Consider the following 27,180-nt stretch of genomic DNA (forward strand, 5'->3'; position numbering starts at 1 on the left):
GTTTCATGTCTAGTCACCTGCATGTCCATGACTCCGACCCTCCTCCACGTCGGGCTAGGATACGAATTATATCACCATCTCAGGCGTCATATCGCAAAGCCACAACCTCATGACAGCTTATCTTTGGCTTATCACAGGCAAGTGTCAGTCATGTTCACTTCATTTGACACCTGGGAGGTTTCAGAAAAGGGGGATATCTGGGCAGCTGGACTTCGGATTTCAAGGATATCCGCTGTCGGCATTTCTCCGGAGGGATTAACTCCCCGCTTCCCACCCCCCCACCCTTACCCAAAACCCATGGATATTAAATGAGGTCGCGCTAGGCCTCACAGTGTATTAACTATATTAGTACTGCCCACACACGCCGTCGCCACTAGCTGAGAGGTAGGGGGGCGAGGTTTAAGCGAATTGAAAAAAAGCAAGACACTGGGAGATACAGGGTGTTGCCATGCGATATCACCAGGTGAGAGAATCCGGGCAGACGATCTACGCAGTCGGGTTTCGCTCATCCGGCTGCTCCTGAAGGATGGAATAAGTTGTGCCGAACCATAGATAAGAATGGGGGAAATATCGGGGGTTCATGTTGTCGCTGCATCCACTCTGCTTTGACGCTAACCCGCGTTCGGGATTCAATTTATGCGAGATGGCAAACGATGGAGCGCAAAGCTTGGACGATTTCTCGTCTTTCCAGACTTATGGAGGTGATCTATGTCGTTGTTATCAATGGTGAAGTGAGAGGGGAGTCGAATTATATAGCAATGGAAAACCTTTTTAGACACCCATGGCTATTGTGTAGACTTCAAGGTCAGGGGGTGCAATGCTACCCTAGACGGTCAGAACCTTGAATTTACTACCTCGTAAACAAGGCAAACACTCGGTCGGGTCACGGGTGACTTTGCCTTTGTCTTTCTCGTCGCAAAGCTCCGGACGTAACTTTATTCTTGACGGATCTTCAAGTTTAGCATGGTATTGCCCCTGGCATCATTGTCGATTCTAGCCTTGCACAAAACCTTCACTGGCAGCTTCGCTCGTGTTTTTGTCGGGGTTTATCCCCGTGGTCCACTACAGACGTTCCAAAAAAAGGTTCGGGAAAACGCCCCCAAATCCATCGAGACATGGGGGAAACCGCCTGCGAGTCAGTCGCCTTCAGATCCAATCGTTCTAGGCGTCCTACTTAAATCACCACGTGTTGATCGAAATCACCACCATGATGACAATCTCTTCTGGGTGGGAAGGCCAAGAGACATCTCAAGCCACGCCAATGGTTCGAGAAGAATGCCGATCTCGGTCTCACAAACAATTACATACATGCTCCATACATCGCGCCTGATCGATCACGATCTCTTGAATCGGTGGAGTTTCCATTGAGTAAACATCTGAGGTGTTCATTTCGTTTCTCGTATTAGAAGCATGGACCGCGCTGTCGGCCCATGTGAGAGCCAATCTCCAGGTCAAAATAGTAGTGATCGGACGACTAGCCTGGCAGCCTGAGGCGCTGGCTTCAGGTTCCCGACCGACACGTGCTCCGCGGAAAAGAAAGTTCGCTCCTGGAACCATGAAATGCCGGCCCAGCTTTCATCTATTACATTTTCCGAACCCCTGTCATTTTATTCTATTCGCCGATTGCCTGCATGGTCTTCAAGCGAGTGGCCATCTGCGAATTACGGGAGGCGCTCTTTTAGCACAATGCCACCCTACTCGGACACTCTGCCAGGAACGCACTACGACCTGAACAGGTGCCGACCCCTTCCTACCACATTGGGTGAGGATCGCCTGCAGCCTAACCACCATGAAGCACGCAGTGAGGGCTAGTGGAATGCATCATGTCCGATATAGAATAAAGGCACCGGTGCATGGTTTAGTATCGTTATCAGCTTCTCCCCTGGTGCGTTCTTTGGTCGCTTCTGCAACTATCAGCACTTAGGATTCGTTCGGTAACGCATGACAGCCAGTCCTGGATTATCGTGAGCGTGAGGGCTAGATATCTATTGTCTCACTTGTGGAGTTTGCCAGCGCGGCTGAAATAGGATCAGGTAATAGTGCACGACCAAGTGGAGGAGCTGGCTCTCGGGCCTCGTCTTTTCGTGAAATCCGCCGCACTCCGCCCAAGGGCTAAGAGAGAGTCGCTGGAGCATCGAGAAACACCGAGGATGACCAAGTCGCTGATCGGCTGTTTAGCCTGCATTTGGGCTGGCGTAGCCATTGCCACGACTTGGCGATTTTCGCCTCCCTTTTGCTCGTCCACTATCTGCGGCGATTTGCGATGAACTATTATCGCCCCTATAGAGTGAGTCCGTGTTGTGGTTGGCGATCTAATCCGATAGGTCTTGGCCAAACATGCACCCACTTCTTTTTTCCGCTCGGTGGGACCACCTGAACGGCTACTCCGGAGTGCACTTCCTGTTCCTGGTATGGTCTCGCAGATGCGCTTATCTTAGTTGACAATGGCGGACGTGCTCATCTAGTTGGACATCATATCGTTCGCTTCCTCTCTCCAGTCTCCACGAGAACAATGTCTCTCTCCAAGAGGTCGGGTCCACGGAATGGGCTCGAGGTCCCTGCTTAGTAGAGGTTTATTCCCCACTCTGCCCCAAACAATCAACGGAGTACTATCCAGGGTTAGTCTCTAGGTCTGCAGTGTTGCAACCCCGGTATCTATTGTCTCCTTGTAATCCCTGTCCAATAACTTATAGCCTTTCGACTAGACCCAAATGATCTCTGGTATCGTAGCCAAATCCCAAACAGACGATGGCAACCCACCCCACCAAGCCTGATGGCAGCCCGCAGGCGACTTGCCACTGGCCAGTCAGTATTTCGTATTTCCCCCCCGTAAATGCTACCTACGGACTACATGCCCCTAGCGTTTGACGTCCTTCCTCTCTTTTCCCTATAACGGCACTCCCCGCCACCAATGGTCGCCCGTAGAGAAAAGGTGCGTATATGTTGCAAAAGACTGTTATGCTAACCGTCCCCGCCTGAAGGGCATGCCATCCAGCCCTGAGATTATGAAAGTCGCCTGATCAATCAAGCCTGCGCTGCGCTTCAGTATGAGGGAACTCTCAGGTCGCAGCGAATCTATATTCGTTGTCACGGTGGTTTTTTTGGGAGTCTCCTTCGTCACAGTGTGTCTACGATGTTTCGTCCGTCTGCGCTTAGTGCGAGCATTCGGGTGGGATGACACTCTAATGGTTGCCGCGATGGTATGTCTCGTCACTATCTATATTCTTTTCCAGGGATACGGGCTCACTTGTTGCGACTTCTTAGGGCCTGAATATCTTGTTCGCATTGTGTGGAATAACAGGCTCATTATATGGCATGGGCCAGAAACTGGGAGACCTAGAACTCAAGGAGATTGAAACTGCCATGTTTGTAAGTTATCTATCTATCTTCCTATGTTGCAAAGTGCAGGGAATAAAGCCGGCGCAATATTCTAACAGCAACCGATACAGTGGTGGTGGCTAGGCCAACTCAGCTATGTCTTCACCTGCGCCGTTGCCAAAATATCAATCGCGCTGGCGCTCCTCCGTCTCACAGTCGCCAAACTCCACAAAATCCTCCTGTGGCTCGTCATTGCCGTAACCGTGGTGGTGGGACTCGTGTTCTGGTTCATGTTGACCCTGCAATGCCAACCGGTCCATCATTTTTGGAAGCGGTTGTCCACCAAGGGTCATTGTTTGAAGACGGACTATCTCATCGACATCGCCTATGTCTACAGTGTCACCGCCTGTCTTTGTGACCTTACCCTGGGCCTCTTGCCCATCGCACTGGTGTGGACTTTGCAAATGACTCGAAAGACTAAAGTTGCTTTGGCGTTTATCTTGAGTCTGGGCTGCATGTATGTCCCTGACACTCGCCAGACCCCGGTGATTCAAATACTGACTGTCGAATGTAGTGCCAGCGCCGCTGTCATCGTCCGTATCCCTTATCTCCATAATTATAAGGACCCCGAGTTCCTCTGTAAGTTCTCTCTGCCAGATCCTCGACGGTCAACATACGGAGACTAACTTCCCTCCCTCCAGACGCTACATCCGAGATCTCCGTATGGTCCAACATCGAAGCCGGGCTAGGAATCACAGCCGGAAGCCTCGTCACCCTCCGTCCACTATTCCGCTGGTTCCGCGGAACCTCCTACGGGGGCACCCACAGCGCGAAGAAGTCAGGCACCTTCCCCCTGTCCAGCATGACCGGCAACGGAACTTTCCAGTCCAAGCACGATCGAAACGCCCCGAGCTATTGGAGGCCGGACATCGACCGTGGCGAACACCATGGCGTGGTCACGACGGTGGCGACCTCCCGGGGGAGCACCAACAGTAGCCAGGAGAACTTGAATCCCCAGCAGAACTCGATGGCTGGCGGGGTCAATGTACACAAATCGTTTCTTGTAACAACAGACCAGGTATAGTGGATCTGTATAGATAATTTGGAAATGATTGAATTGAATAATAGAATACTTATACTACATCTGATTAATAGACTGATTCTTTAGATCTGCTTCTTACAATCTCCTTAGATACCTGGCATAAAAGCGTACCTGATAAGCAACTTCCAGATAAACTCACCATATACACCTAAACGATCCATCGACGTAACTCTAATATCAAACCCTTGCACCTTTCAAGTATACAACTAGAAGCTTCCATCACATATAGTGTAGACTCGGAAGGAAAATCAAAGATCCGTGCCCTGAAGCGTGGCACTTGGCCTAGCCAATCACAATCCCCAACGCCCGGCCTAGGCGGACTTCCAAGCAAAGCGGCGAAATCTCCGGAGAACCATCTGGTTTGTTAAGGTGGCTTTTTCCCTGCTACGCTTTGCAGCTTCGATCACTTCCTTCCTTTACCCATTTAGGAGATTAGGAAAGATAGGATTACCTTTTCCCTCTCCCCTATGGTTTACTAAATCTTTTGACCCTTTTTCCCCTTCTCATTTCCCTTTGATCCCGCGTCGTTTGGCCTGGACTGTGGTCATTCGATTGGCACAATGTCAGTTGCACATCTTTACCCCATGGTCCCCGCAAGCTTGCTTTATTCCCCCCTGCTAACAGCTCTTTTAGGGCGAAACTCGTGGAGGATCCTCAGATCAAACATGCGTCCCTCCACAATCCCCTGCCTGTCCAGGTGCACACCTATGTCTGGCCGTTCCTAGTCATCTGGCCCGCGTTTCTCGCCTTCTACCTCTCCCCTGAGCGCTACGATCGATATATCCAAGGTCAAGAATGGACGTTTGTGTGGGTGGCAACGATCATCACGGCCCAGTCACTGTTGTGGTTGATGACGAAATGGAACATCAACATTGAAACTCTCTTCACGGCCAAAGAGGCCAAGTCCCTGGACTCGGCCCAGCTCATTAAGGTCATCCCCGGCGCCAACGCCGGTTCTGCCGAGATCTGCCCGATAATTCGCGAGTCGCTGGGTGGGAAAAGGACGGTCTCGTTCTTGTTCCAGAAGCGCCGTTTCCTTTTCTACCCGGACCGCGGGTGCTTCGCGCCCCTGTCGTATGTCATTGACGAGGAGCCAAGACCCGCCGTCAAAACCTTCCAGGACAGCCAAGGCCTGAGCTCCAAAGCTGAAGTTGAGCGCATCCAGCACCATTACGGCGACAATACGTTTGATATTCCCGTCCCCGGTTTCATCGAACTGTGGAAAGAACATGCCGTGGCGCCTTTCTTCGTTTTCCAGATCTTCTGCGTTGGGCTGTGGATGCTTGATGAATACTGGTACTACTCCTTGTTCACGCTCTTTATGCTTGTCGCCTTTGAGAGCACTGTGGTATGGCAGCGCCAGAGGACTTTGAGCGAATTCCGTGGAATGAACATTAAGCCTTATGATGTTTGGGTATATCGCGAGAAGAAGTGGGTGGAAATCACCAGTGACAAGCTGCTTCCCGGTGATGTCATGTCCGTCAACCGGACCAAGGAGGATGGCGGTGTCGCTTGCGACATCCTTCTTCTTGAAGGCAGTACTATCGTTAACGAAGCTATGCTGTCTGGTGAAAGCACGCCCCTTTTGAAGGAATCTATCCAGCTTAGACCCGGAGATGACTTGCTTGATCCGGAAGGACTAGACAAGAATGCTTTTGTACACGGAGGTACCAAGGTTCTGCAGGTCACTCACCCGAGTACCAGCATGGAGGGGCCGGATAACACCCTGCGCACAGGGAAGGTTTCTTCTCCTCCGGATAATGGCGCTATTGGTATTGTGGTGAAGACTGGCTTCGAAACGAGCCAAGGGAGCCTTGTCCGTACCATGATTTACTCCACGGAACGCGTGTCTGCCAACAACGCTGAGGCCTTGCTTTTCATCCTCTTCCTTCTCATGTTCGCCCTCGCTGCTGCGTGGTATGTCTGGAAAGAGGGTGTCGCAAAGGACCGCAAGAGATCGAAGCTCCTCTTGGACTGTATCCTGATCGTCACCAGTGTCGTTCCTCCGGAGCTTCCTATGGAACTGAGTCTTGCGGTCAACACCAGTCTGGCTGCGCTGAGCAAGTTTGCCATTTTCTGCACGGAGCCGTTCCGCATTCCGTACGCCGGACGCGTTGATGTTGCCTGTTTCGATAAGACCGGTACCCTGACCGGTGAGGATCTCGTCGTCGATGGTATCGCCGGCCTTAACTTGGGTCATCGGGGCGCCAGCATCGAGAAGGACGGCGCTCACGTCGACCTGGCCAAGGGCGGCAATGTTAGACTTGACACCACGCTTGTTCTTGCGAGTGCCCACGCTCTGGTGAAGCTCGATGAAGGCGAAGTTGTCGGTGACCCTATGGAGAAGGCGACCTTGCAATGGCTTGGCTGGACTCTGGGTAAAAACGATACCCTTACCTGCAAGAACGCACAGGCTGCAGCTCGTCTCCCTGTCGAGTCGGTTCAGGTCAAGCGCCGTTTCCAATTTTCTTCCGCTCTGAAACGCCAAAGTACTATCGCTACGATTGTCTCTAGTGACGGCAAGAACTCCAAGAAGGTCAAGTCTACTTTCGTTGGTGTCAAGGGTGCTCCTGAGACTATCAGAGCCATGCTTACGAACACTCCTCCCCATTACGAAGAGACTTACAAGCACTTCACTCGTAACGGTGCTCGTGTCCTTGCCCTGGCATCCAAGTATCTTTCCACCGAAGCCGAACTGTCCCAAGGTCGTATCAACAACTACGTCAGAGAAGAAGTTGAGTCTGACTTGACTTTTGCTGGCTTCCTGGTTTTGCAATGCCCTTTGAAGGACGATGCTATCAAGTCCGTGCGTATGCTCAATGAGAGCAGCCATCGTGTTGTCATGATCACCGGTGACAACCCTCTTACTGCCGTCCATGTCGCGCGCCAAGTTGAAATCGTTGACCGCGAGTGCCTTATTCTTGACGCCCCCGAGAACGATACATCAGGGACAAGGATCGTCTGGCGAAGCATCGATGACAAATTCAACCGCGATGTCGATCCCACTAAAGATCTGGATGCCGAGATCTTGGAAACCAAGGATATCTGTATCACGGGCTATGCGCTAGCGAAGTTCAAGGGCCAAAGGGCATTCGCCAACCTTCTCCGTCATACCTGGGTTTATGCACGTGTATCCCCGAAGCAGAAGGAGGACATTCTGCTTGGCCTCAAGGATGCCGGTTATACGACTCTGATGTGTGGTGACGGTACCAACGATGTTGGAGCTTTGAAACAGGCCCATATCGGTGTTGCCCTTCTTAACGGATCTACTGACGATCTCCAAAAGATTGCCGAGCACTACCGCAACACTAAGATGAAGGAGATCTATGAGAAACAGGTCAACATGATGGCCCGCTTCAACCAGCCTTCTCCGCCCGTTCCCGCCCAGATTGCACACCTGTATCCCCCCGGACCCACCAACCCGCATTACCAGAAGGCCATTGAACGCGAAGCCACGAAGAAGGGCGCTGCCGCCGTGGCCCAGGCCCAGGCCCAGGCCCAGGTCGAAGGAACCATTACTTCCCCCGGTGCCCAAGCACTGCAGCAGTCTAATTCGAACTTGACCCCCCAGCAGCAGCGCCAGCAACAGGCTTCCCAGGCCGCTGCTGGTTTTGCCGACAAGCTCACGTCTTCGATGATGGAACAGGAACTGGATGATAGTGAGCCTCCCACCATCAAGCTGGGAGATGCGTCCGTCGCTGCGCCGTTCACTAGCAAGCTGGCCAATGTGATTGCCATTCCCAACATTATCCGCCAAGGTCGCTGCACCCTTGTTGCCACCATCCAGATGTACAAGATTCTCGCCTTGAACTGCCTGATCAGTGCCTACAGTTTGAGTGTGATCTATCTCGACGGAATCAAGTTTGGAGACGGCCAGGTTACTATCAGTGGTATGCTGATGAGCGTCTGCTTCCTTTCCATTTCTCGTGCCAAGGTAAGAAACCCAGAAACTTGTAATGATGACTTTTTACTGATAAATTATCCAGTCTGTCGAGGGATTGTCTAAGGAACGCCCTCAGCCCAACATCTTCAACGTATACATCATTGGATCCGTGCTTGGCCAGTTTGCCATTCACATTGCTACTCTGATCTACCTGTCGAACTATGTGTACTCCATTGAACCGTATGTCCATTTACCCACCTTACTACCCAGCTCCATGAACACCCCGCTAACATCTTCAAGGAGATCATCCGACATTGATCTGGAGGGTGAATTCGAGCCGTCGCTTCTCAACAGCGCCATCTATCTCCTCCAGCTTATCCAGCAGATTTCCACCTTCTCGATCAACTACCAGGGCCGTCCCTTCAGAGAGTCTATCCGCGAGAACAGGGCCATGTACTGGGGCCTGATCATGGCATCGGGTGTTGCTTTCTCCTGCGCCACGGAGTTCGTGCCTGAGATCAACGAGAAGCTCCGTCTTGTTCCCTTCAGCAACGAGTTCAAGATCACGCTCACCGTCCTGATGGCACTCGACTACGGCGGATGCTGGCTCATCGAGAACGCTCTGAAGTCCCTGTTCAGCGACTTCCGCCCCAAGGACATCGCTGTGCGCCGTCCCGACCAGCTCGAGCGGGAAACCACCCGCAAGGCCAAGGAGAACCCGGAGCAACTGGCGGCAAGTGGATAATAGAAGATAACCTAATCTCCTTTTTTTTGTGTCCTTTTCTTTCTGTCTCCCCGCTTGGTGGTTTTACTTTCGTGGGCTGATGGAGTCCTGATGTCTGTATTAATTCCGATGTGTTGGTGATAGAGAGCGGTGTTTCGAAGACCGATAATTAGTTATATGGATTAGTGCAGTACAGTACATAACAGGTTAGACCAATATGTGATCTCGATTCTTTCCCCCTTTTCTTCCTACATGTGTGGGCATCTGATGGGAGTATGGGTCTGGAACGTCATAATATTCATGGGGGTGTTTAGTTTGATGGGGCAATGATATACCATACATTATACAGTATTTGCAGATAGGGATTCTGGCAGTGTTTATTCTGTAGTATCCAGTATACTACATCTAGAATAAAACATAATCAAATATATATACGGAAAATGAAACCAAAAGTAATGAGAAGAGAAGAGGCTGGCTGTCTGCCTCAGGCGACAAGGCTGATACCGCCCCTCCGCCCCAGCGGCCGCAATCTCCCCATGTGTTCCATAATTCCATTCCGTCACCCACCCGTCTCCTCCCTCTTGATCGACACCGAAGCTACTGAGCTGGGTTGCATGCACCACCACCCTTTTTCTCCTCACCCCCCAACACACCCGCTGGTCATCGCCTGAGTCTTGTCATCTTCCGCTTCTCGCGGATCTGGCTTCCCATGCTCCAATAAACTCATCTCACCATGCCCCGGAGGACGCTGGGTGGTGGTCGTGTCCTGGGCACCGCAAGCGCTGTCCCCCCATCCGCCTCAACTCCGTCTCCGCAGCCCAAACCAAGGGTCTTATCGCCGTCAGCAAGCAGCATCTCTCTCAATTCCCAGGCCTCCGCCTCTCAGTTTTCTTACGAAACGCAAGACCTCACTTCCCGAATCTCTCTCGAAAATGCCTCTCCTTCGATGCCTGCGGCCCCGGCTGCGCCCGGAGCCCAGCTGGCCTGTCCCATCTGTAGTGAGGAGATGGTATGTTCGCTTTGCGCGGCCTTCTGCCGCTGATTTTGATCGCCGATCGTGAAGAAGCTTGCTGATAATGAGAAACAGGTCACTCTACTCCAGTTAAATAGGTATTCCTCCTTTTCCTCCGACAAGCGCCCTCCATCCCGACTTCATATCGCTAATACATAGCCCACCAGGCACCTCGATGACGTACATCAGAATCTGGAGGACGATCGACAGGACGAGGTCAAAGACTGGTTCAAGGTCCAGATGGAGAAAGCGAAGCGGTTTCAACCACTTGCGGTTCTCAACCAGAAACTCAAGGGACTGGACGTCTTCGAGTCGAACGAAAACCTACAATCTTCCGCGGGCCCCAGTCGACCTCCCGGGCCTGTGCCTGTGGTGTCCGCTCAACCCGCTGAAATACCACGAGCCCCCGAACCAGAAGATATTATCACAAAGGAGCACTGGCAACCTCGCGGTTTCTACGATGTCTGCCTGGAGCCGTCATGCGGGCAGCGGCTCAACGCGACCAACGGGTGTGTAAATTGCCGTAAGTGCGGGAAATTGTTCTGCGAGGAGCATACCATGTACCAGATGAGGCTGTCCAGGTCTGCGCAGCATGAGCCTGTGCGGGGCTTGTGGTACCGGGTCTGCGAGACCTGTTATAAGTCTAGGGAGGGATACAACGACCACAACGGTACGCAACTCTTTTCGCTGCATTGTTGGGGCAGGAGCTGATTATTTGCAGGCGTCGTAAGAGATCGAATGGACGAGTTCCAGGCTGTGAGGAAGCAAACTGTCGGCAAAGCGTTCTTCGAGGTTTCCCGGCTGGAGAAACGTTTGACGCGTCTTACCCAGCTCCTCGCTGCTTTACCTCGGGACCAGATCCAGTCCGGCGCGACTAAGCGCTGGCCCCTCCTAGGCCAGATTGATCAACGGAAGGCTCTGGAACAAAGTATTATCACCTGGCAGGATGATTCCAGCGTGTCTAGGTGTCCATTCTGCCAGCAGGACTTTTCCAGCTATACGTTTCGAAGGCACCATTGCAGAACTTGCGGGCGAGTTGTTTGCGGCGACCCAGAGACTGGGTGCTCGAGTGCAGTGCCTTTAAGTATCACACCTCGTATGTTGTCTCGTTCTTCACTGCTTTTGCCCAGACTTACCAGCTGCAGTTTCGCAAACACCCGCAGAAAAGGCACCGGATACTGGCTCTATAGATATCGATGTACGGCTTTGCAAAGACTGCAGAGCTACTTTGTTTGACCGGCGTGACTTCGAAGCCGACGTAATGCGGAAGCCTCCTGATTTGAAGACTTACGAGAATCTAATTCAGTTCGAGAGAGGCATTCGGATCCTCATGCCGAAGTTTCAAAAGCTTCTGGTTGCTTTACAGTATGTCTTGCAGTCAAAGCATTTGCCAACCATTTACTGTTGGTTCAACATGACTGACCATTTCTGCAGAGACCCCAAGCGGCCACCCACATCTAACCAAATAGCGGAAGCCTCCAAAGTCCGCAGGCGGCTTACCGATTCCTTCGCTCAGTATAATATCGCCGCCAGGCGAATACGCGATCTCCCCACAAAATCCCCCATGCAGAAGAATCTCCAGAACGCAATCTACCAGCAGGCGAGCAATTTCCTCCACCTGCACATGCTTCCTTTGAAATCCTTGCCCAAGGTCCTCAAACACGCTACTCCCCACGGACGAATACCCAACCCTGCCAGCTCTCCCGATAGTCCAAGCCCCGGTACTGCAGGGCATCGTCGCCAAGGATCCGCCCTGGCGTCTATCAAGTACGGCAGCGCAGCAGCCGGCGGCAGCAACTGCAGCCTCGCAAGCGATACAAGCAGCGCCGTGTCCGCCCTCGAAGCAGAGGAGAAGTCGCTCCGCGAGAGGCTCATCGTCCTCGAAGAGCAGAAATTCTTCGTCTCCGAAATGATCGCAGACGCCAACCGGCGCCGCAAGTTCGACGAAGTCAGCAGCTTAGCAATGAACGTGGAGGACCTCTCTCGTGAGATCGACCGGATCAACGGGATGTTGGACGGGCTTGACTTTGAGAACGTATACACTGGTAATTTGGCGACGAACTGAACACGGCCTTTCATGCTGAACCCTGGTATCCCAGTCAACTTGAGCCTGCCTCCCTTTAGCGGTTACTTTACTGGCCTTTTTTCCTTCTTTGTTCTTACTTTACTTCGTGGCTTGGCTTGGCTTGGCTTGGCTTTGGTATTTGGCGCGGCGTTTGTATGAGCTCTTCCTATTTGCATGGCATCAGGCGTCATCAATATGTGAATCACCTGTCATACTTTTACTTCTATCATACATTTCTTCCATGGGTTCTGACATAAAGATGGAAAGTAGAAGCTGTCGGTATCAGTCGTCGGTATGGGCTGTCGCCACTAAACTCCGGATTTCGCTTGCCTCTAATAGACTAGACACGGGAGGCTTTGGCATTCTGGATATCGTGCCTCATGTGTATAGCTGGCAGACGGCTTCAATGTGGGTTCCACTGGATAACTTCTATACGACAGCTTTGAACAAACAGAGCGAACCTTTCCACCAGACGACAAGCTATACATTTCAATGATAAAACGAAAGACAAGGATATTTCAACTCATTATTTGAATAGAATCTAGCACGTAGATGTCTCACCTGCGCTTCGAATCTAGTCCTCGGGTATACAAAGCACGACCATCTAGTATTAGCAGAATAAAATTTTACTCAGTCTTAATAAACCAGCTAAGCAAAGCCCTTCATATAAGCTGGCCTGGCTAGCTCAATCGGCAGAGCGTGAGACTCTTAATCTCAAGGTTGCGGGTTCGACCCCCGCGTTGGGCTTATTCTTTTTTTTCTTTTTTTATATTTATTGACTATTCATTCAGTGCTAGTTATTACGCAGTGCTTTGTTTTTATTTTATTTTGTTGTTATGTATGGTCTTATCTTACTCTTTGCTATCTAACCTGTGTTGGATAAAAGTAAGCTAGCAAATAGAATAAGCAGGCCTTTAGTTAAACAAATATGCATTGCATTAGCTCTGCAGGGTGATGCGGGCGGCAGGCGGGCGGGCGTATATACGGCCCACAGTCCGTCCACTGTTCAGCATGGACGAACCGAACATACTTGATGCGAGTAGACCGCCGAATCTCCCATCTTTCTGTGGCTGCGACTGTTGATATACTTTGTCTGATATCACTTGTTCGGGCGGGGATAAGTTAGTATGTTTCCCCGGCCTAGAAAGTGCTATACTACACCTTATCCAAAGGCCCCCCTTCGATGCCCACAGTCATCGGCGCATATTCTCCGGCGAAGATCCAATGCAGGTAGACTGTGTGCCTTGCAGGTTGCTTTGCAGGTGTCTGTTAGGTTAGTCGGCTAAATATTGGTGTCTTCAGCTCTGTTAGGTGTGTTGATAGTCATTCTCTGTTTGAGGTTGGATGTAGGAGTAGAGTGGTTGGTGGCGTCGCATGCGATGGATACTTTTGGATGGTTAAAGCGCTTTTTTCTACTTTCTTTTTTGTTTTATCTGTGTGTACTTGGGGTGAAGATATACTGGTACTGCTCATGAGTATGTATATACTGGGAGACAAATCTGAAATAAACTTCTTGTGTCGTTGACTTGGTTGTGTGGTGGGTGTGGGAAGTGTATATTTAGAGTTGACGGGAGTATAACTAAAAATATATGTTACTCCAGTAAGACAAGAAACTCAATCATAGTGATTATATCGCCCATATGTCTATGCCTCGTTTACATATTTGGGATTTTTATTATGACGAGATATAACGAATCCATCAAACTAGTGTTTAACCACCAACAACAAAAGTCCATGCTACTACTATTGCCTGTAACTATAATGATGAACATCGATATACCAAGCAGACACAGCCCTACGACGAGTATTTCAACAAACCAAAATATAATGTTAACACCAGCTCGGCAATATAACAAGCGAGCCTGGCTAGCTCAATCGGCAGAGCGTGAGACTCTTAATCTCAAGGTTGCGGGTTCGACCCCCGCGTTGGGCTTTCCTTTTTGCATTTTTGTCTTGCGCTTTTTTTTTTTTTTTTTTTTTTTCGCCTTGCCCATTTCTGTATTGTGCACATGCTGGCTTGTTAACGAGGTCCTTCCTGGAGGAATGGATGCAGTTGGGAACTGTGAAACTGCATGTCGGACCGCCAAGGCTGGTGGAATTTGCCCGCCGGAATGGGGGCAATGGTCAATTCGTCCTGCGATACTCAATGGTAGTCGGGACTTGGACGAGACAAAGTTCACTCGCCCTCCGCGACAGCTGAACTCGGCTCATCGCACGGCACACCCGATCCAGAGCTCTCAGTAAAAACCCTGATCATATCTGTTAAATCCGAGATCTGCTTTTTCAATTGGGCAATCTCCGAGCCGGTACTGTCCTCCAGGACATTGGGCGTGGTGTCCTCAACAACCTGTTTCCAGCTATCATCAAGGTCAAAGTCAACGCCCCCGGCGACATGTTCCCATTCCTGCATGTGATCGTCATCCTCTTCGCCCCGACGGCGGTTTGATCGGATGCGACGGGCGTCACGGGTCTCAAAGTACGCAGTCACGACGAGGATCGGTGAGTATATAATGCCCATAACGATGTCGTTTAACCGCGCGTAGTGCTGGCGCGGGAGCCACCACTCAAAGGGGATGATCAGGAAGACGATCTCGAGCAGGTTGAATGCTAGTCAAAGTCATTTTTGTTCACTATTAGTAGGTCTGTCTTTAACGCGAGAACTTACGTGGTATGAAGACGTTTTCATCGGGTGCTCGGATAAACTGCATTGTCTTCTGTGCAAAAACGGCCATATACTCGTCGTTGGCATTACCGGAAATATCTTCATATGCGCTGTTGTACAGCGCAATTAAGATGTTCAACAGAACTATCAAATTCGGGAATCAGCAAACCAGTAGCGGAACGGTGATGGAAGGGGTTGACTCACTGGTCATGACGATGAAATTATAGATGTAGTACAAGATCATGCCGAAAGGAAAGGCAAACTCCTCGAATAGACCAAACTCAGGGCTTTGCATCACGCTGTTGGCCATCCCTACCAGGATTGTCTTCGTGATCGGGACATCACTGGAGGCTTGGGCCATCCCAATAAAGGCTTGGAAGAAACCGATCAAGACGACGAAGAGAAGAGCAAAGAAGATCAGACTTTCTTTCATCATGACTCGGAGAACGACGACCATTACTCCAAAGAACCTGATGGAATCAAGATAGAGAATCATGCGAATCCAGAACATCGGGCCCGAGAAAGCTAAGAAATTGTAGCTCAGCTCGTTCAGCCTCTGTCTTTCTGAATCGTCGGCGGAAGAAGAATGAGTCAAAGCAGCTATCCGCAAGAAAAAGGAAACCGCAAGGATCGTATACATGGTAGAGTTGAGGGCATTCCAAAAGTCAAAGTAATTCGTCCCGATCTTCCACAATTTCGCCAGCTCATCGCAGATGAACGCGAGCGTCATAACATAGAGAACGCCCTCAACGACGTCCAAGTTTCCACTTGGATTGACAGTGTTTATAACCTCGGTGTACAACCCAAGGTACACCAAAGAGAATAGGATTTGGCATATCTTCTGATATAAAGGCGTTCTCATCCGGTCGGGGTGAAAATGGGCGGCGAAGCTGGTGTTGTCTTTCTCAGGGTAGGGGACGAAATTCGTGTTGTTCCCACCCTCCTGCCAAAACCAGCCGTTCCATAGACATTTGATACATTTCTGGTATCCAGAGGACCCGATGACCTCCAGGGCATGGAGATCGACGGCGCGTTCGATCACATTAGCCGGCGCCGTGTCTTCCCCATCAACGAAGATGGAGTACCGTTTCAGTAGTACGTGGATCAGCAAGAAATCCTGATCCTGGTCGGCCTCGATACTGTATACTTCATTAGCGATCGTTGCACACAATCCTGAACGCGAGGAGACTTGTGCTACATTCGCTTTGCAATGACTTCACATGCGAGAGCCCTGCACTGATGAAGGTCGGAATCCCAAAGCTCCTCCCCAGCCTGCGCCTTGAACCATCGCACACAAACAAGCAAGCAAAAGGGAACACAACCCCGCAGATCCTCACCCCCTGCTTGCTTGGCGGCTTGGACTACATTTGCGGTGATCACGCGGCTGTTTGGGTTGGTAATGATCTTTTCTTCAAGCTCGCAGGGAATGAGCTGCTCGATCTGGTATCTCAACCGGAGAGCGATTTTGGTCACCTCCTTTGACGGAAGTGCCGCAGGGATTGGATCAGCGGCATAGGCGGGTAGCACTATCCTCATTCCTGTCAGTCAAGGGTTTGGGGTAGACGGTGAAGTGTACGACGACATACGGCGGTGTCCGTCGCTAGGACGATCACTGGTGGTTTCCCTGCTATCGCCATTGAACAATGTTTGCCAAAGGCCCATCGTAAGTAGATTGACAGAGCTGACCAGGACGGTCTAGTGGGAGGTGGTCAGGGTGATGTTTACAAAATCCTGTAACTCATAACAAAGAGATATCCGGGGGTAAACTAAGCCGGGTGCCCCCAAGCTTATCGAAGATCCAACTACCCCACTCTCGGCCACCCAACCACCGCATCGCCGGTCGCATCTCAGATACGATGCATCTACATTATAAAGTTTGCGCTTTCGAAAATACCCCCACCAAACTGAAGAATAATAAATTGATAAGCTCTAACAATAGGTACCACTTGCATTGATGCTTAGATCAAAAAAGCTTATGTACATCAGAACATGGAATTAAGCACCATCGTCCGAAGCGCAGTCACCGACCAGCAGATATTCAAGTGACCGGAAAGGGCCACTCTCGTACAGAAGACAGTATATGTAGCACCATATGCATTCATATGAGATTCAACACCACCGCTGCCACCCGTGATTGCGCCTGTGAGCACATTAAACCGTCTCCAGTCTCATAAATCGTATCGCATCGAAACCTTTCTATTGAACTTTTTTTGTCGGCCTCCTCCAAGTAGACAACCCAATACCAAGGATCAATTTGTCCCCAGGCATATTAAGGCTACCCAACTCCTGTTTGTGCAGATGTTTTGAAACTTTTTTGCTCCGTCGGGATGGGCTATAAGCCGAAGGCGGTGCTGCAAGATGGGATGTGTGTGATTTATTCAGGAACACCGGCATCATCGCTCTCGGAGTCATTCTCATCCCCGCTGACCTCCATGTTCTCGCGCTCACGCTTCTCCATCAGCTCCTGGAGAACAGCATCGTCGTGCTCCGTGACGGCCTTAGGCTCCATCTTGACGATGCAACCACCGCCCGCTTCCCTGATCGCGGCCGAGATTCTCTGGATAGCTTCCTCGAGCTGCTTGATACCAACAGCCTTATCCAGGCACTGGCTAGTCAAGACATACAGGGGAGGAGCGACCAGCTTGACCTTAATTTGGCTCTCTTCGGTGTTGCTCGCCTCCGCAGTGCGCAGGGCGTTCTTGACCGCATCGATTCCTTCATAACCGAAGCAGGTGACCTCGATGTCCGCACGGATCTTGGTGGGGTGGGGAGTGAGTCGCTTGCTGATATAGTGCGTCAACTCCTTCTTCACCGCTTCGCTGGGGAACTCCACATCGTTCCACACGTCGGTGTTACTATGCAATGTTAGATAGCTGCCGGCGGCATCGACGAACGAGAGATCTTACGTGATCGAGATCTTGAAAGCATCATGCGAATGCCCGTACTTCTGGTTCAAGGGCCAGCCGATCTTCTGATATAGCTCCTCGAGGGGAGTCTGGGTGGCCTCCGCAACATGGCGCATGATGGAGTGCACTGCCTTGCTCTTGTTGTATCTCTCCTCACACTTCACCACATCTTCCGGAGACACTCGTCGCTTGGAAAGATCGATATATCCCTTCTCCTTATCAACACGGAGCACAATAACGACTTCATTGCGTCCAATTCGGATGAGCTTCTGGATACTACGGATACGTCTGCGCGACAGTTCCGAGAGCAGGATCATTCCGTCGATGTTGTCATATTCGAGAAGTTTCACGTATGCGCCCATCTCGGCAATCTGGCAAGTCGGAATGACACTGATTAGATTCTGTTCCATACCAGTCACCCAAAAGACGGATCAAGTTCACGCACCTGCTTCACGTTGACCATGACATAGCTGTCAACCTCCGGATACTTCTCCTCGTAGAAACGGCAGTTTGTTAACGACATTTTGGCGGGGTTGCGCCTGCTGCCCAGCTAGACTCCACGAACGAAAAACCACGGGAATAGGATGAAAAGCGGAAAGGAATCACGGGAGAGTCCTTCGAGTAGTCTTCCGCGGGATAAGGAAGTCGAAGATGGGGTGATCTAGTGCTGGTTCAGGGACAGAATACTTTGCTGGGAGCGAACACAATTCAAAACCTCAAAACCCACTTTGGGCTTTGCGTGGGTGACTCATCACGTGCACCGCTGCCGCCTCACCGCCCGGCAGATCGATTGCTCACCATTTTCCCATTTTCCTCTTAGTTGCTTCTTAGTTGCTCTATCGTTTATCGCTTGTCGCTCCATTGCATACTTAGCCAAAGGTCTCTTATCAGTCTCATCCCCGACGATCCATCCACTACACAGTGCGGAAACCAGGGGATCGTTCACCCCCGGTACAGCAGTCCTTTGGAAAGTGGAAGTGCCCTAAAAAGTACTTTCCAGTTTCACACTGGTCGATTCCGTCATTTATGTGGTAATAAATTACTTTTCTTTCCAGGAAAAGCTTACTATCCCTCTACGGGTAATGGCCACCTCCGCTTGCACTAATGCGCTGTCTACCTACTCGCGTTGACCAATGTCGTGAACCCATTACCATATCGATTGGTTCAAGAATTCTTTGCTCGCCCTTTGCTTCCTCTTCTTTCTTCACCCCTAGATGTATGGCGTGTTGTCGACGAAGATCCCGTCGCCTTCATCCCTGAAGCCTTTTCGTTGCTATTGACTTGACTTCTCCCGAGAATGTCGAGCTCTAGTTACCTGCACGAGTCGGGTCAACACCGCTCTTTGCGGGACCGTATACTCGGCATCTTCTATTCCTCCCCCCCGAATCCCTCGGGGAATACCACGCATAGTCGTGATGACTCCATTGACGGATCAACAACCCAGATCCCCGATGCCCGAACCCGTCTATTAGAGTCGTATAACCGCCCAGATCCTGTAGGCGGTTCAAGAGAATCATACAACCATGGCACCTTCTCTCCACAGATCAACGAGGGGGATGCTCGCTATATGGATATAGACTCGATGCGGGACGCTGGGAATGGGGTGGGCACAGGCCTCGGAGGAGCATTCAAACAGAATCAGACTCCCAGCGGAGCTTTGGACGGGGCACAAGGGCCGGAGAACATGCCTTCGATGCACTCATCCACCTCAGGGTTACCCGTGCACAACCATAAAAAACTGTATGTTTCGGATCCATGCTGGTTTTCGAGTTTAGTAGCCATTCGCTACCATTTCAGATTTGACTGACTGCTTTTAGTTATATCTCGTATTACATCCCCTTCTTCAACTGGATCACCCAGTATCGCTTGTCGTTCCTTCGGGGAGACTTTATCGCGGCGTTGACTGTTGGGTCGATCTACATTCCGATGGCACTATCCTTGTCGTCAAATCTCGCCCATGCTCCTCCGATCAACGGGCTATACTCCTTTGTGATTTGTCCGTTTATATACGCCATCCTAGGGAGCAGCCCTCTGCTGGTAGTCGGACCTGAAGCGGCCGGATCCTTGCTTATAGGCACGATTGTGAAGACCAGCGTCAAACAAGGAGAATCGAGTGAGGAAGATGGCATCGCAAATGCTATGGTTGTGGGGGTAGCTACGGCCATGGCCGGGGCGATGATCCTCGTTGCTGGCCTCACGCGGCTTGGATTTCTGGATAATGTGCTCAGCCGACCTTTCCTGAGAGGCTTTATAACTGCTATTGGTTTCGTCATCGTCGTGGATCAACTTATTCCGGAGGTTGGCTTGGCTGAGCTGGCTAAGGAGGTTGGTGTGAGCCACGGAAGCACGGTGGATAAGCTGGTATTCTTCGTAACGAACATTCGTGAATGCCATGGCCTTACCGCCGCGGTCTCCGGTTGTAGCTTCTTTGTAATCATGTTGTTCCGGTATGTGTCGCCAATTACCAACAGGGATATAGGCAAGATCTAACTCATACTTGTTTAGGACTCTGAAGAAGTTCATCGAACCGCGGTTCCCCCAGGTTGTTTATTTCCCAGACCGCATCCTCGTGGTCATTCTGTCCGCGGTCTTGACATGGCACTTTGGCTGGCATGAGCGTGGGCTCGAGATCCTGGGCCCGACCAAGAATACCGCCGCGGGGGTGTTCAAGTTCGAGTGGCCGTTCCAGTTCAAGCACGTGAAGCACGTGCGCACTGCGATGAGCACATCCTTCATCATCGCACTTCTTGGCTTCTTTGAGTCCTCCGTGGCCGCTAAAGGACTGGGTGATACAAAACCGGATGGAGTGCAGGGGATCTCCGTCAGTGCCAACAGGGAAATGGTGGCGCTGGGCGTCGCTAACGTTGGTGCTGGCTGTTTCATGGGACTTCCTGCGTTCGGTGGATACGGGAGAAGCAAAGTCAATGCTTCGACTGGAGCTCGTTCTCCGATGAGTAGTATATTCCTGAGTATCATCACGTTTGTGTCCATCATGGTGCTCTTGCCCTACCTCTACTATCTGCCGGTAAGTTTTGACCCAGGACAGCCGACGGGCATGTATGCTAATGATTTACAGAAAGCCGTTTTGTGCTCCATGATTTCCGTGGTCGCCTTCAGCTTGATCGAAGAGTGTCCCCACGACGTGGCCTTTTTCATCCGTCTACGCGGGTGGTCAGAGCTCGTGCTAATGCTTCTCATCTTCGTTTCCACAATCTTCTATTCTCTGGAGCTGGGAATCGCCCTCGGAATGGGCCTATCTATTATAATTCTGGTCCGCCACTCCACCCAGCCCCGAATCCAGATTCTCGGCAAGATCATTGGCGCCCCCGATCGATTCGAAAGCGCCGAACTGCACGCCGAAGAAGTGGAACTCGTCGAAGGCGCCCTGATCGTACGGATCCCGGAACCACTCACGTTCGCCAACACGGGGGATCTCAAGAACCGTCTCCGCCGTCTGGAGCTGTACGGAACCAGCCGAGCGCACCCGTCCCTCCCTCGCATGCGGTCCCCCGAGCACAACAAGAACGTAATCTTCGACGTCCACGGCGTGACTAGTATCGATGGCTCCGGAACCCAGGTTCTGTACGAGATAGTAAACGGCTATGTGAAAGTTGACGCGAGCGTCTACTTCTGCCGTCTGCAGAACCGCGGTGTCTTCCGCATGTTTGAGAGGAGCGGTATCGTGGACCGATGCGGCGGGTTGGCGCATTTCCTCCCTAGCGTGGATGAGGCACTCAAGCGTGCGGAGTCTGAAGACCGTGGCCAGGATGTTTGAGTTTCTCTTTCTCATGGAGGAAGCTGACCCATGTTTCTGGTACAACCATGTCCTGTTATGACTTGAAGACCTTGCATCCGGTGTTTGAGCGATGGCAAATTCCCCCTGGCGTTTGGCCGTAGGCGTTCGTTGTATATAAGCCAGTCTCCCATGTAGATCCGAGAAAGACCAAAAAAAAAATCGAGACAGCCACAGATTAAGCGTCTCAGTGACTCAATCTTCGACGTAAAGCCACGTCAAATCAAACACCCTGCTCATCAACAGACGCAACCCTGCGTAGAACAGCAAGCAAGAGAGCCTCATTCGCCCGTAGCATAAGCCGAGCCTTCTCACCCGGAGCCTCACCACTACCCCCCTCACCCCCCACCACGTCCTCCTCATCAACGTCAGCCCCCGGTATCATCTTCTGCACCGAAACCAGCTTCAACCTCCCATCCCCACCAAGCAAGAATCCTCCACAAGAAATTCTGCTCACACGCACGTGCTCCTTAGCCGGACTAATCTTCTTATTTGACTCTGCGCTCAAATCCAACTTCATAGCCAGGTGTTTCTCAAGGTACGACGAAAGACTCGACAGTATAGACCCGTCCTCGCGATCAGTGTCAACGAAATCAGCCAATGACCCGCGCGGGATATTAACGTTCAGAGACCGTAGCTCTGGCGCGATGGATGACGAAAACGACAGCGTGATCTGCATCTCTTTCACCACGTCTTCGAGGACAGTCTGTCGCTGCGCTGCGCGGTCGTCTTCCTCGGTGTTTATTCCATTGACGTACGCTTCTAGCCCGGCGCACATGAAATGCGATGGAAAGCGCAGAGCGGAGCAGTATGTGTCGAAGTTTGCGGCTAGGAAGGAGATGAATGTTTGGCGGAGGGGGCCCGGTAAGCGCGTTAACAGGAGCGGAAGATGAGTGGATCCTTTGCGGTCGGAGGTGGGAGAGCCTGTCGTCGGGGGAGGGGCGAGCAACGCAGCTTTGTAGACGATGTTCTCGTATTCCAGGATCACGAGAATACCGGGTTGTTGCTTTGGTTGCCGACGGTTGGATCGAGACTGTGTTTGCGGTTCAAGGAACGAGAGGCTTGGGAGTGTCTCCCAGGTGCATGAATTGAGAGCGCCCGTTCGGGAGAGAGCTTCGTCGTCGGCGACTGCGCCTGATGTGATACCACTCGCTTGAAGCCCGCCTAGTGTGCTCCCGGTGAGTTGGTCTTGGAGTCGCGATGCGTATGTCTTTAATGCGGTGGGAGTGCTGAGTGTCGCGAACTCTTTTTCGTGGTGGAGGGGGGAGAGACGGTGGAGGGTCCAGGAGGTGTTTAGGAGGTGCTGGGGGGTGGCTGGTGCCATCTTTGATTCCGGTGTTGGACGTTGGAGTACTATTGAAGTGTATACATATCGAAGCTCATGGATAGCTCTGGTGGAGATAGATGCGCTCTGGATAAGTCGCGACTTGGACAAACAGGACAAACAAGCTAGCGCCAAGAATTGGGACTGCATAGGGTTTAGGGTTACCTACTTGAGTTGCTTGATAACCATTCCCATGGGAATATAGGTATGACAGGAGTTAGGTAGCTTGCAGTGAAACATAGCCGATAGGGCCAATTTATTTGGCAATGGCCATGACGCTTTCTTGAGTTTCATGGAGTGCAACAGATTTGTCTCATTCAGTAATACATGAACAACCACCAGGCCCCCAGACCGAAACGCCAAACCCCAGATAAATGACAAGAAACGCCGCTCAAAAGAGCATGGTATAATTATGCTTGCCAACCAACAGATTCCCGACATTCCTCGCAGCCAAATAATATAGGCAAATCTTCCCGGACCATGATGCGCTCGGCATCGTGTGGCCCAACGCCCCTTGAAGCCAATTCCTTGCGGACAATATCAAACCAGACGTCCTGCAAGGAATTATGCAGATGTTCGTTTGGAGCTTTCTGAAATACCAATGACTTGATCTTATCTTGTTCGTTCAAGGTGATATCGTGGTGGAAATTGTGCATAAAGTCCTTCCGCTGCATCCGCTGGCTGCCGCCATCCCCGATCTCCGCTGAGAAGTACTCGACGATCCGCACGAAGGGTGACACGGTGAGCAACGAGCCTATCCAACTGTCGTCTGGCACAGTAGTAGTTTCGTCGGGCGGTACGGTGTATTGTAGATAACACACAAGAAGACTCATGCAATGGTTTGCGGATATTAAGGTGGGTGTGTCGGTGAAAGGAGGAGATTGGACTATCTTCGTTTGTAATTCGCGGTACATAGATTTACCGATGTCGGGAGGTATGGGAACCGGCAGTCGTCCAGCTTCGAAATCGCGTAAAAGGGTATTGGTATGCTCGCGCCTGGCCAGGCTATACGCCTCTAGAAAGTATAATACATAAAACCTATGAAGGAAGGCGCATTAGAAATGCCGACGGATGTCTTTCGGGTATAACTCACATCAGTGGCATTAAGTGGAACATTATTCTCGCAGTCCCCCGTCTCACAAAATTACTGCGCTCACCCCTTGACGGAAACAAGGTTCTCATATACACCGGCTCCCTGTGAACGAATCGATCCATGACTCGGTCCGCGATGTAGTAGCATAGCCTCGAGCAGAGGTTCTGCCGCCGTTGAAGGCTATAGATGTACCGGAAGGTATATAGATGGCCACCCTTTGCGCTCTTTGCGGGTGGGAAGAGATCTGACAGGAGTACCACATCATCTTCCGGGTTTCGAGTGTATGTTCGCTCGCTGTCTATGGGGGATGGGAGGGTGCCATGGCGGCGTTGGCGAAGATAATGTCGCGCAATGAGCTGCTCGTGCGCGGTAAGGAGCTGGTTGAAGGACTGGCAGACGAGCTTTAGCGGTACAAAGTCCCTTATCCCGCATTGGGTAAATATTTTAATCTGAACCTCAACAGGGAGGACATCCCAAGGGGACGACGTGGGCACTATGTTGACTCTGTTGAGTCTAAACAAACAGAAACATTAGCGACCTACCATATGTAGGAGCCATCGGTGGGTTCAAGACCTAAGAGAGAGCTTGGACATACACTGATGTTGACGATACCGTCGGAAAGGCACTGTTCCTAAATGGATTATGGTTCTTTTTAGACTCCGACTTCCTCCTCCTCTGGAGGGCAGCGCGAGCTTTCTTCACATGAAGGACTAATTGGGATAGTGAGCTCATTATCGTGATACAGAGCAGTGGCTGAGGAGACCTGCTCCAATCTCAGGGCCAGTGTCAAAGAAAGTTGTCACCATGCGCAGACCCAATAGTCCCCTGCTTCAAGGAAACTGGCTGACCCATGCGGATGATTGTTGTGGCTGCGCTAGTGCTCCGCCCGGCAGAGGAAGGAGGGAGGGGACGGATCTGACTAAGCAGCAACCAAGGCTCTCTCTGAGCCAATCTATTTTAGGATTGGTCTGGCCGCGTCTGATAGAGGGTCGGATTGATATAGACCTTGTATAGGCTTTCAACAGGCCCATTAAGCCCACGCTGATTATGGTATATATAGCACTTTGGATTTCACAAGTGGTGTTTTATCAGATATACTGAGACTCTCCGATGCCGACTCCCCGTCACTATGTACATCTGTACTTCCGGATAGTGTAGACAGTTACCAGGCCTGACGTCATTATCTATCGGGGTTACGTCAAGCCAGCCATCACACAATTGTCTACGATTAGGAGAATGCTGCTCTATAAGTTAATCTACGGCTACAGCTTCTGGTACGGTGAATCATTCATCAGTCGATTCCACAGCTCCCTTATACCACGAGAAAGTACGCAAAGATGACCAACAATATCCTGATAGTCGGTGCGACGAGAGGACTAGGCGCCTCACTCAGAAGTATTTACGCAGCGAAGCAATCGACGAAAGTCTTCGCGACGACACGATCAAATCCACCATCTGACTCGGAGCAAAACGTTTCCTGGGTTCCAAATGTCGATGTCTCACATCCCGACGTGGGCCAGACCCTCGTGAAACAACTACCATCACCACTCAAGCTGTCAACAGTGATAATCACAGCAGGGTACTTTGGCTTCGAGACATTCGACAACCCAGACTGGGAGAAGCAGGTGAAGATGTACACGACATCAGCCATCGGGCCGGTATTTGTCGTCCAGAATCTCGTCAAGGCAGATCTCCTCGACAAAGGCAGCAAAGTGATCCTGGTCAGTAGTGAATCAGGGAGTATCACACTGCGGCATGAAACAGAGGGTGGAGGAAACTATGGCCACCATGCGAGCAAATCTGCTCTGAACATGGTAGGGAAGCTGCTCAGCTTGGACCTGAAGGACAAAGGCATTGCTGTTGGTTTGGTCCATCCGGGGTTCATGCGCACGGAAATGACCAAGAGTGTTGGGTTCGATAGATACTGGGATGCAGGTGGGGGTCAGTCATGTAAAGATCCGGGCGTTGCGACGAGGTTACTGACTTGGGCCAACTCTAGCTGTCACCCCTGACGAAGCAGGCCGGTCTCTTGCGTCGTTCATTGAGACGTTTGATATCAGCAAAACGGGTCAATTCTGGGCACCACGGGGTCCTGGGTATGTTTTGTTCTCTTCCTTTCATAATTCTTATATCTGACTAGTACTAGGGATATTGGTACTGCCGAGCCAGTTTTGGGATCGAACTTGCCAACTCCTTTGCAGCTACCGTGGTAATGGTTTGATATACGGAGTAAAAACAGGTCAGTATATCGTTGTAACTCGACGATACCAAACCAATCCATGTTCAATTGTATGGGAAAGAAAAAAGAAAAAAAAGATAGTGCATCATCCGTGAATCGAACACGGGCCTCATCGATGGCAACGATGAATTCTACCACTAGACCAATGATGCTTCTTTGATGTAAGCTGCTTTGATTATATAATATTCAAGCAGTAACTCTTTCTGATAATACAAAGCCACAATTTGAGGCATCGATGCCGAAGACCTATGCACTAGTCGTATAACTATTGACTCGAGGCAAGATGGTGAGTGGGATCAGCCTCGTCCCAGATTAGGGAAGCCAAATAAGATATGAACAGGAACGAAAAGCATTTCCCAAGCGAGTATGTGGACCTACTCCGAGTGCGCAGAAATTCTAGAAACTGATCCTACACAGCCTGGAAGTCATGTACGAACGACCCACACGGCTGTACTCCGTAGCCAAGACGCATATGGGTGCGGGTCTCCACTGAATATATGCCCGAAGTACTCCGTATTGTCGGGGTATATCTTAGATCTCTTCCAAGTCCACACGTCTATTAACTGCGAAACCACACAATCAGATAATTATTTATTATAACTACTTGGAGTAATCAACACGTGGCGAGGAAAAAGGGAAAATGTTTGTGTTTCTTGGCATGGAAGGCAGTGCCTGTTCGATTCTGCCAAATCAGTTGTTGTAGTGGAGCACTGTTTTATCCCTTTCTGGTGAACCCATACGGACGAACAGCCTAACGCCATGCCACTTACTACGGAATAGGCATGGATTCTCTCTATGGCTCTGTCTGCGAGCCTCATGACCGAATTTGTATATTGGTCTACAATTACCATGTGTAGAGACACATCTTGAAGACACAGTGACTACTAAGCCTCACAGGGAATTCTAAAGAATAATTACTTTTTGGCTCACATGGTTAGCAAAACGCCTACCTAGTACGCGCCATATCAAAGGGCTCGGATCCTTCATATTACTATCTACCAAGGCTTAGATCGATCTCCTGGACAAGGGCTATTGCTATTAGTGACCAACGTAGAAAAT

The 27,180-nt window shown here is 50.8% G+C and overlaps 9 protein-coding genes and 3 non-coding genes across 12 annotated transcripts; 7 read left to right on the forward strand and 5 right to left on the reverse strand.

Annotated features, from left to right (window-relative positions):
- The first annotated feature begins 889 nt into the window (after nt 1-889).
- On the forward strand, nt 890-1,464 carry P168DRAFT_17159 (uncharacterized protein). The gene has a single exon (XM_024832892.1). The coding sequence runs from the start codon at nt 964-966 to the stop codon at nt 1,366-1,368; it is 405 nt and encodes a 134-aa protein (XP_024697065.1). The 5' UTR covers nt 890-963; the 3' UTR covers nt 1,369-1,464.
- A 1,583-nt stretch (nt 1,465-3,047) lies between these two features.
- Nucleotides 3,048-9,048, forward strand: P168DRAFT_314563 (ion-transporting P-type ATPase SPF1; the record flags this gene model as incomplete). The annotated part of the gene is made up of 8 exons (XM_024839795.1): nt 3,048-3,200; nt 3,265-3,369; nt 3,450-3,835; nt 3,893-3,957; nt 4,020-4,374; nt 5,054-8,354; nt 8,407-8,543; nt 8,604-9,048. The coding sequence occupies 8 exons, from the start codon at nt 3,048-3,050 to the stop codon at nt 9,046-9,048; spliced, it is 4,947 nt and encodes a 1,648-aa protein (XP_024697066.1).
- A 552-nt stretch (nt 9,049-9,600) lies between these two features.
- On the forward strand, nt 9,601-12,351 carry P168DRAFT_286589 (putative vacuolar segregation protein (Pep7)). The gene is made up of 6 exons (XM_024836371.1): nt 9,601-10,036; nt 10,115-10,137; nt 10,207-10,709; nt 10,761-11,135; nt 11,185-11,404; nt 11,474-12,351. The coding sequence occupies exons 1-6, from the start codon at nt 9,761-9,763 to the stop codon at nt 12,102-12,104; spliced, it is 2,028 nt and encodes a 675-aa protein (XP_024697067.1). The 5' UTR covers nt 9,601-9,760; the 3' UTR covers nt 12,105-12,351.
- Nucleotides 12,352-12,778: 427 nt separating this feature from the next.
- P168DRAFT_t3 lies at nt 12,779-12,851 on the forward strand. The gene has a single exon. It is a non-coding gene; the product is annotated as a tRNA-Lys (tRNA).
- Nucleotides 12,852-13,964: 1,113 nt separating this feature from the next.
- Nucleotides 13,965-14,037, forward strand: P168DRAFT_t4. The gene has a single exon. It is a non-coding gene; the product is annotated as a tRNA-Lys (tRNA).
- Nucleotides 14,038-14,063: 26 nt separating this feature from the next.
- yvc1 (putative potassium ion channel Yvc1) lies at nt 14,064-16,496 on the reverse strand. The gene is made up of 5 exons (XM_024836372.1): nt 16,353-16,496; nt 15,965-16,292; nt 14,971-15,905; nt 14,770-14,910; nt 14,064-14,711 (listed from the first exon to the last, which is right to left on the reverse strand). Exons 1-5 carry the CDS (start codon nt 16,426-16,428, stop codon nt 14,281-14,283), a joined length of 1,911 nt encoding a protein of 636 aa, XP_024697068.1. The 5' UTR covers nt 16,429-16,496; the 3' UTR covers nt 14,064-14,280.
- Nucleotides 16,497-16,683: 187 nt separating this feature from the next.
- Nucleotides 16,684-18,364, reverse strand: P168DRAFT_301165 (translation initiation factor eIF2 subunit alpha). The gene is made up of 3 exons (XM_024838496.1): nt 18,118-18,364; nt 17,673-18,043; nt 16,684-17,621 (listed from the first exon to the last, which is right to left on the reverse strand). The coding sequence occupies exons 1-3, from the start codon at nt 18,193-18,195 to the stop codon at nt 17,141-17,143; spliced, it is 930 nt and encodes a 309-aa protein (XP_024697069.1). The 5' UTR covers nt 18,196-18,364; the 3' UTR covers nt 16,684-17,140.
- Nucleotides 18,365-18,540: 176 nt separating this feature from the next.
- On the forward strand, nt 18,541-21,785 carry P168DRAFT_308470 (SulP family inorganic anion transporter). Its single transcript, XM_024839197.1, has 4 exons — nt 18,541-19,412; nt 19,490-20,119; nt 20,178-20,697; nt 20,749-21,785. The coding sequence occupies exons 1-4, from the start codon at nt 18,970-18,972 to the stop codon at nt 21,445-21,447; spliced, it is 2,292 nt and encodes a 763-aa protein (XP_024697070.1). The 5' UTR covers nt 18,541-18,969; the 3' UTR covers nt 21,448-21,785.
- Nucleotides 21,689-22,789, reverse strand: P168DRAFT_314568 (uncharacterized protein; the record flags this gene model as incomplete). Its single annotated transcript, XM_024839796.1, has 1 exon — nt 21,689-22,789. One exon carries the CDS (start codon nt 22,787-22,789, stop codon nt 21,689-21,691), a length of 1,101 nt encoding a protein of 366 aa, XP_024697071.1.
- Nucleotides 22,790-23,199: 410 nt separating this feature from the next.
- Nucleotides 23,200-24,614, reverse strand: P168DRAFT_308471 (F-box protein; the record flags this gene model as incomplete). Its single annotated transcript, XM_024839198.1, has 3 exons — nt 23,200-23,827; nt 23,883-24,395; nt 24,478-24,614. The coding sequence occupies 3 exons, from the start codon at nt 24,612-24,614 to the stop codon at nt 23,200-23,202; spliced, it is 1,278 nt and encodes a 425-aa protein (XP_024697072.1).
- A 605-nt stretch (nt 24,615-25,219) lies between these two features.
- Nucleotides 25,220-26,095, forward strand: P168DRAFT_278064 (oxidoreductase, short chain dehydrogenase/reductase family superfamily; the record flags this gene model as incomplete). Its single annotated transcript, XM_024835654.1, has 3 exons — nt 25,220-25,823; nt 25,882-25,978; nt 26,029-26,095. The coding sequence occupies 3 exons, from the start codon at nt 25,220-25,222 to the stop codon at nt 26,093-26,095; spliced, it is 768 nt and encodes a 255-aa protein (XP_024697073.1).
- Nucleotides 26,096-26,202: 107 nt separating this feature from the next.
- On the reverse strand, nt 26,203-26,273 carry P168DRAFT_t31. Its single transcript has one exon. It is a non-coding gene; the product is annotated as a tRNA-Gly (tRNA).
- Nucleotides 26,274-27,180: the final 907 nt, after the last annotated feature.

This window comes from Aspergillus campestris (genome assembly GCF_002847485.1).
Source record: "Aspergillus campestris IBT 28561 chromosome Unknown P168scaffold_1, whole genome shotgun sequence".
Lineage (NCBI taxonomy): Eukaryota > Fungi > Ascomycota > Eurotiomycetes > Eurotiales > Aspergillaceae > Aspergillus > Aspergillus campestris.

What these genes read in the sequence shown, in the direction of transcription:
- P168DRAFT_301165 (XM_024838496.1), bottom strand. Translation starts at nt 18,195, where the DNA reads ATGTCGTTAACAAACTGCCGTTTCTACGAGGAGAAGTATCCGGAGGTT. An exon ending in TCATGGTCAACGTGAAGCAG is followed by an intron (nt 18,044 to 18,117) that starts GTGCGTGAACTT and finishes CCGACTTGCCAG; the next exon opens with ATTGCCGAGATGGGCGCATA. An exon ending in GCTTTCAAGATCTCGATCAC is followed by an intron (nt 17,622 to 17,672) that starts GTAAGATCTCTC and finishes AACATTGCATAG; the next exon opens with TAACACCGACGTGTGGAACG.
- yvc1 (XM_024836372.1), bottom strand. Translation starts at nt 16,428, where the DNA reads ATGGGCCTTTGGCAAACATTGTTCAATGGCGATAGCAGGGAAACCACC. An exon ending in GAAGTCATTGCAAAGCGAAT is followed by an intron (nt 15,906 to 15,964) that starts GTAGCACAAGTC and finishes TGAAGTATACAG; the next exon opens with TATCGAGGCCGACCAGGATC. An exon ending in TAATTTCATCGTCATGACCA is followed by an intron (nt 14,911 to 14,970) that starts GTGAGTCAACCC and finishes CGAATTTGATAG; the next exon opens with TTCTGTTGAACATCTTAATT.
- P168DRAFT_17159 (XM_024832892.1), top strand. Translation starts at nt 964, where the DNA reads ATGGTATTGCCCCTGGCATCATTGTCGATTCTAGCCTTGCACAAAACC.
- P168DRAFT_286589 (XM_024836371.1), top strand. Translation starts at nt 9,761, where the DNA reads ATGCCCCGGAGGACGCTGGGTGGTGGTCGTGTCCTGGGCACCGCAAGC. An exon ending in ACTCTACTCCAGTTAAATAG is followed by an intron (nt 10,138 to 10,206) that starts GTATTCCTCCTT and finishes ATAGCCCACCAG; the next exon opens with GCACCTCGATGACGTACATC. An exon ending in AAGCTTCTGGTTGCTTTACA is followed by an intron (nt 11,405 to 11,473) that starts GTATGTCTTGCA and finishes CCATTTCTGCAG; the next exon opens with AGACCCCAAGCGGCCACCCA.
- P168DRAFT_308470 (XM_024839197.1), top strand. Translation starts at nt 18,970, where the DNA reads ATGTCGAGCTCTAGTTACCTGCACGAGTCGGGTCAACACCGCTCTTTG. An exon ending in GTGCACAACCATAAAAAACT is followed by an intron (nt 19,413 to 19,489) that starts GTATGTTTCGGA and finishes GACTGCTTTTAG; the next exon opens with TTATATCTCGTATTACATCC. An exon ending in TTTGTAATCATGTTGTTCCG is followed by an intron (nt 20,120 to 20,177) that starts GTATGTGTCGCC and finishes ATACTTGTTTAG; the next exon opens with GACTCTGAAGAAGTTCATCG.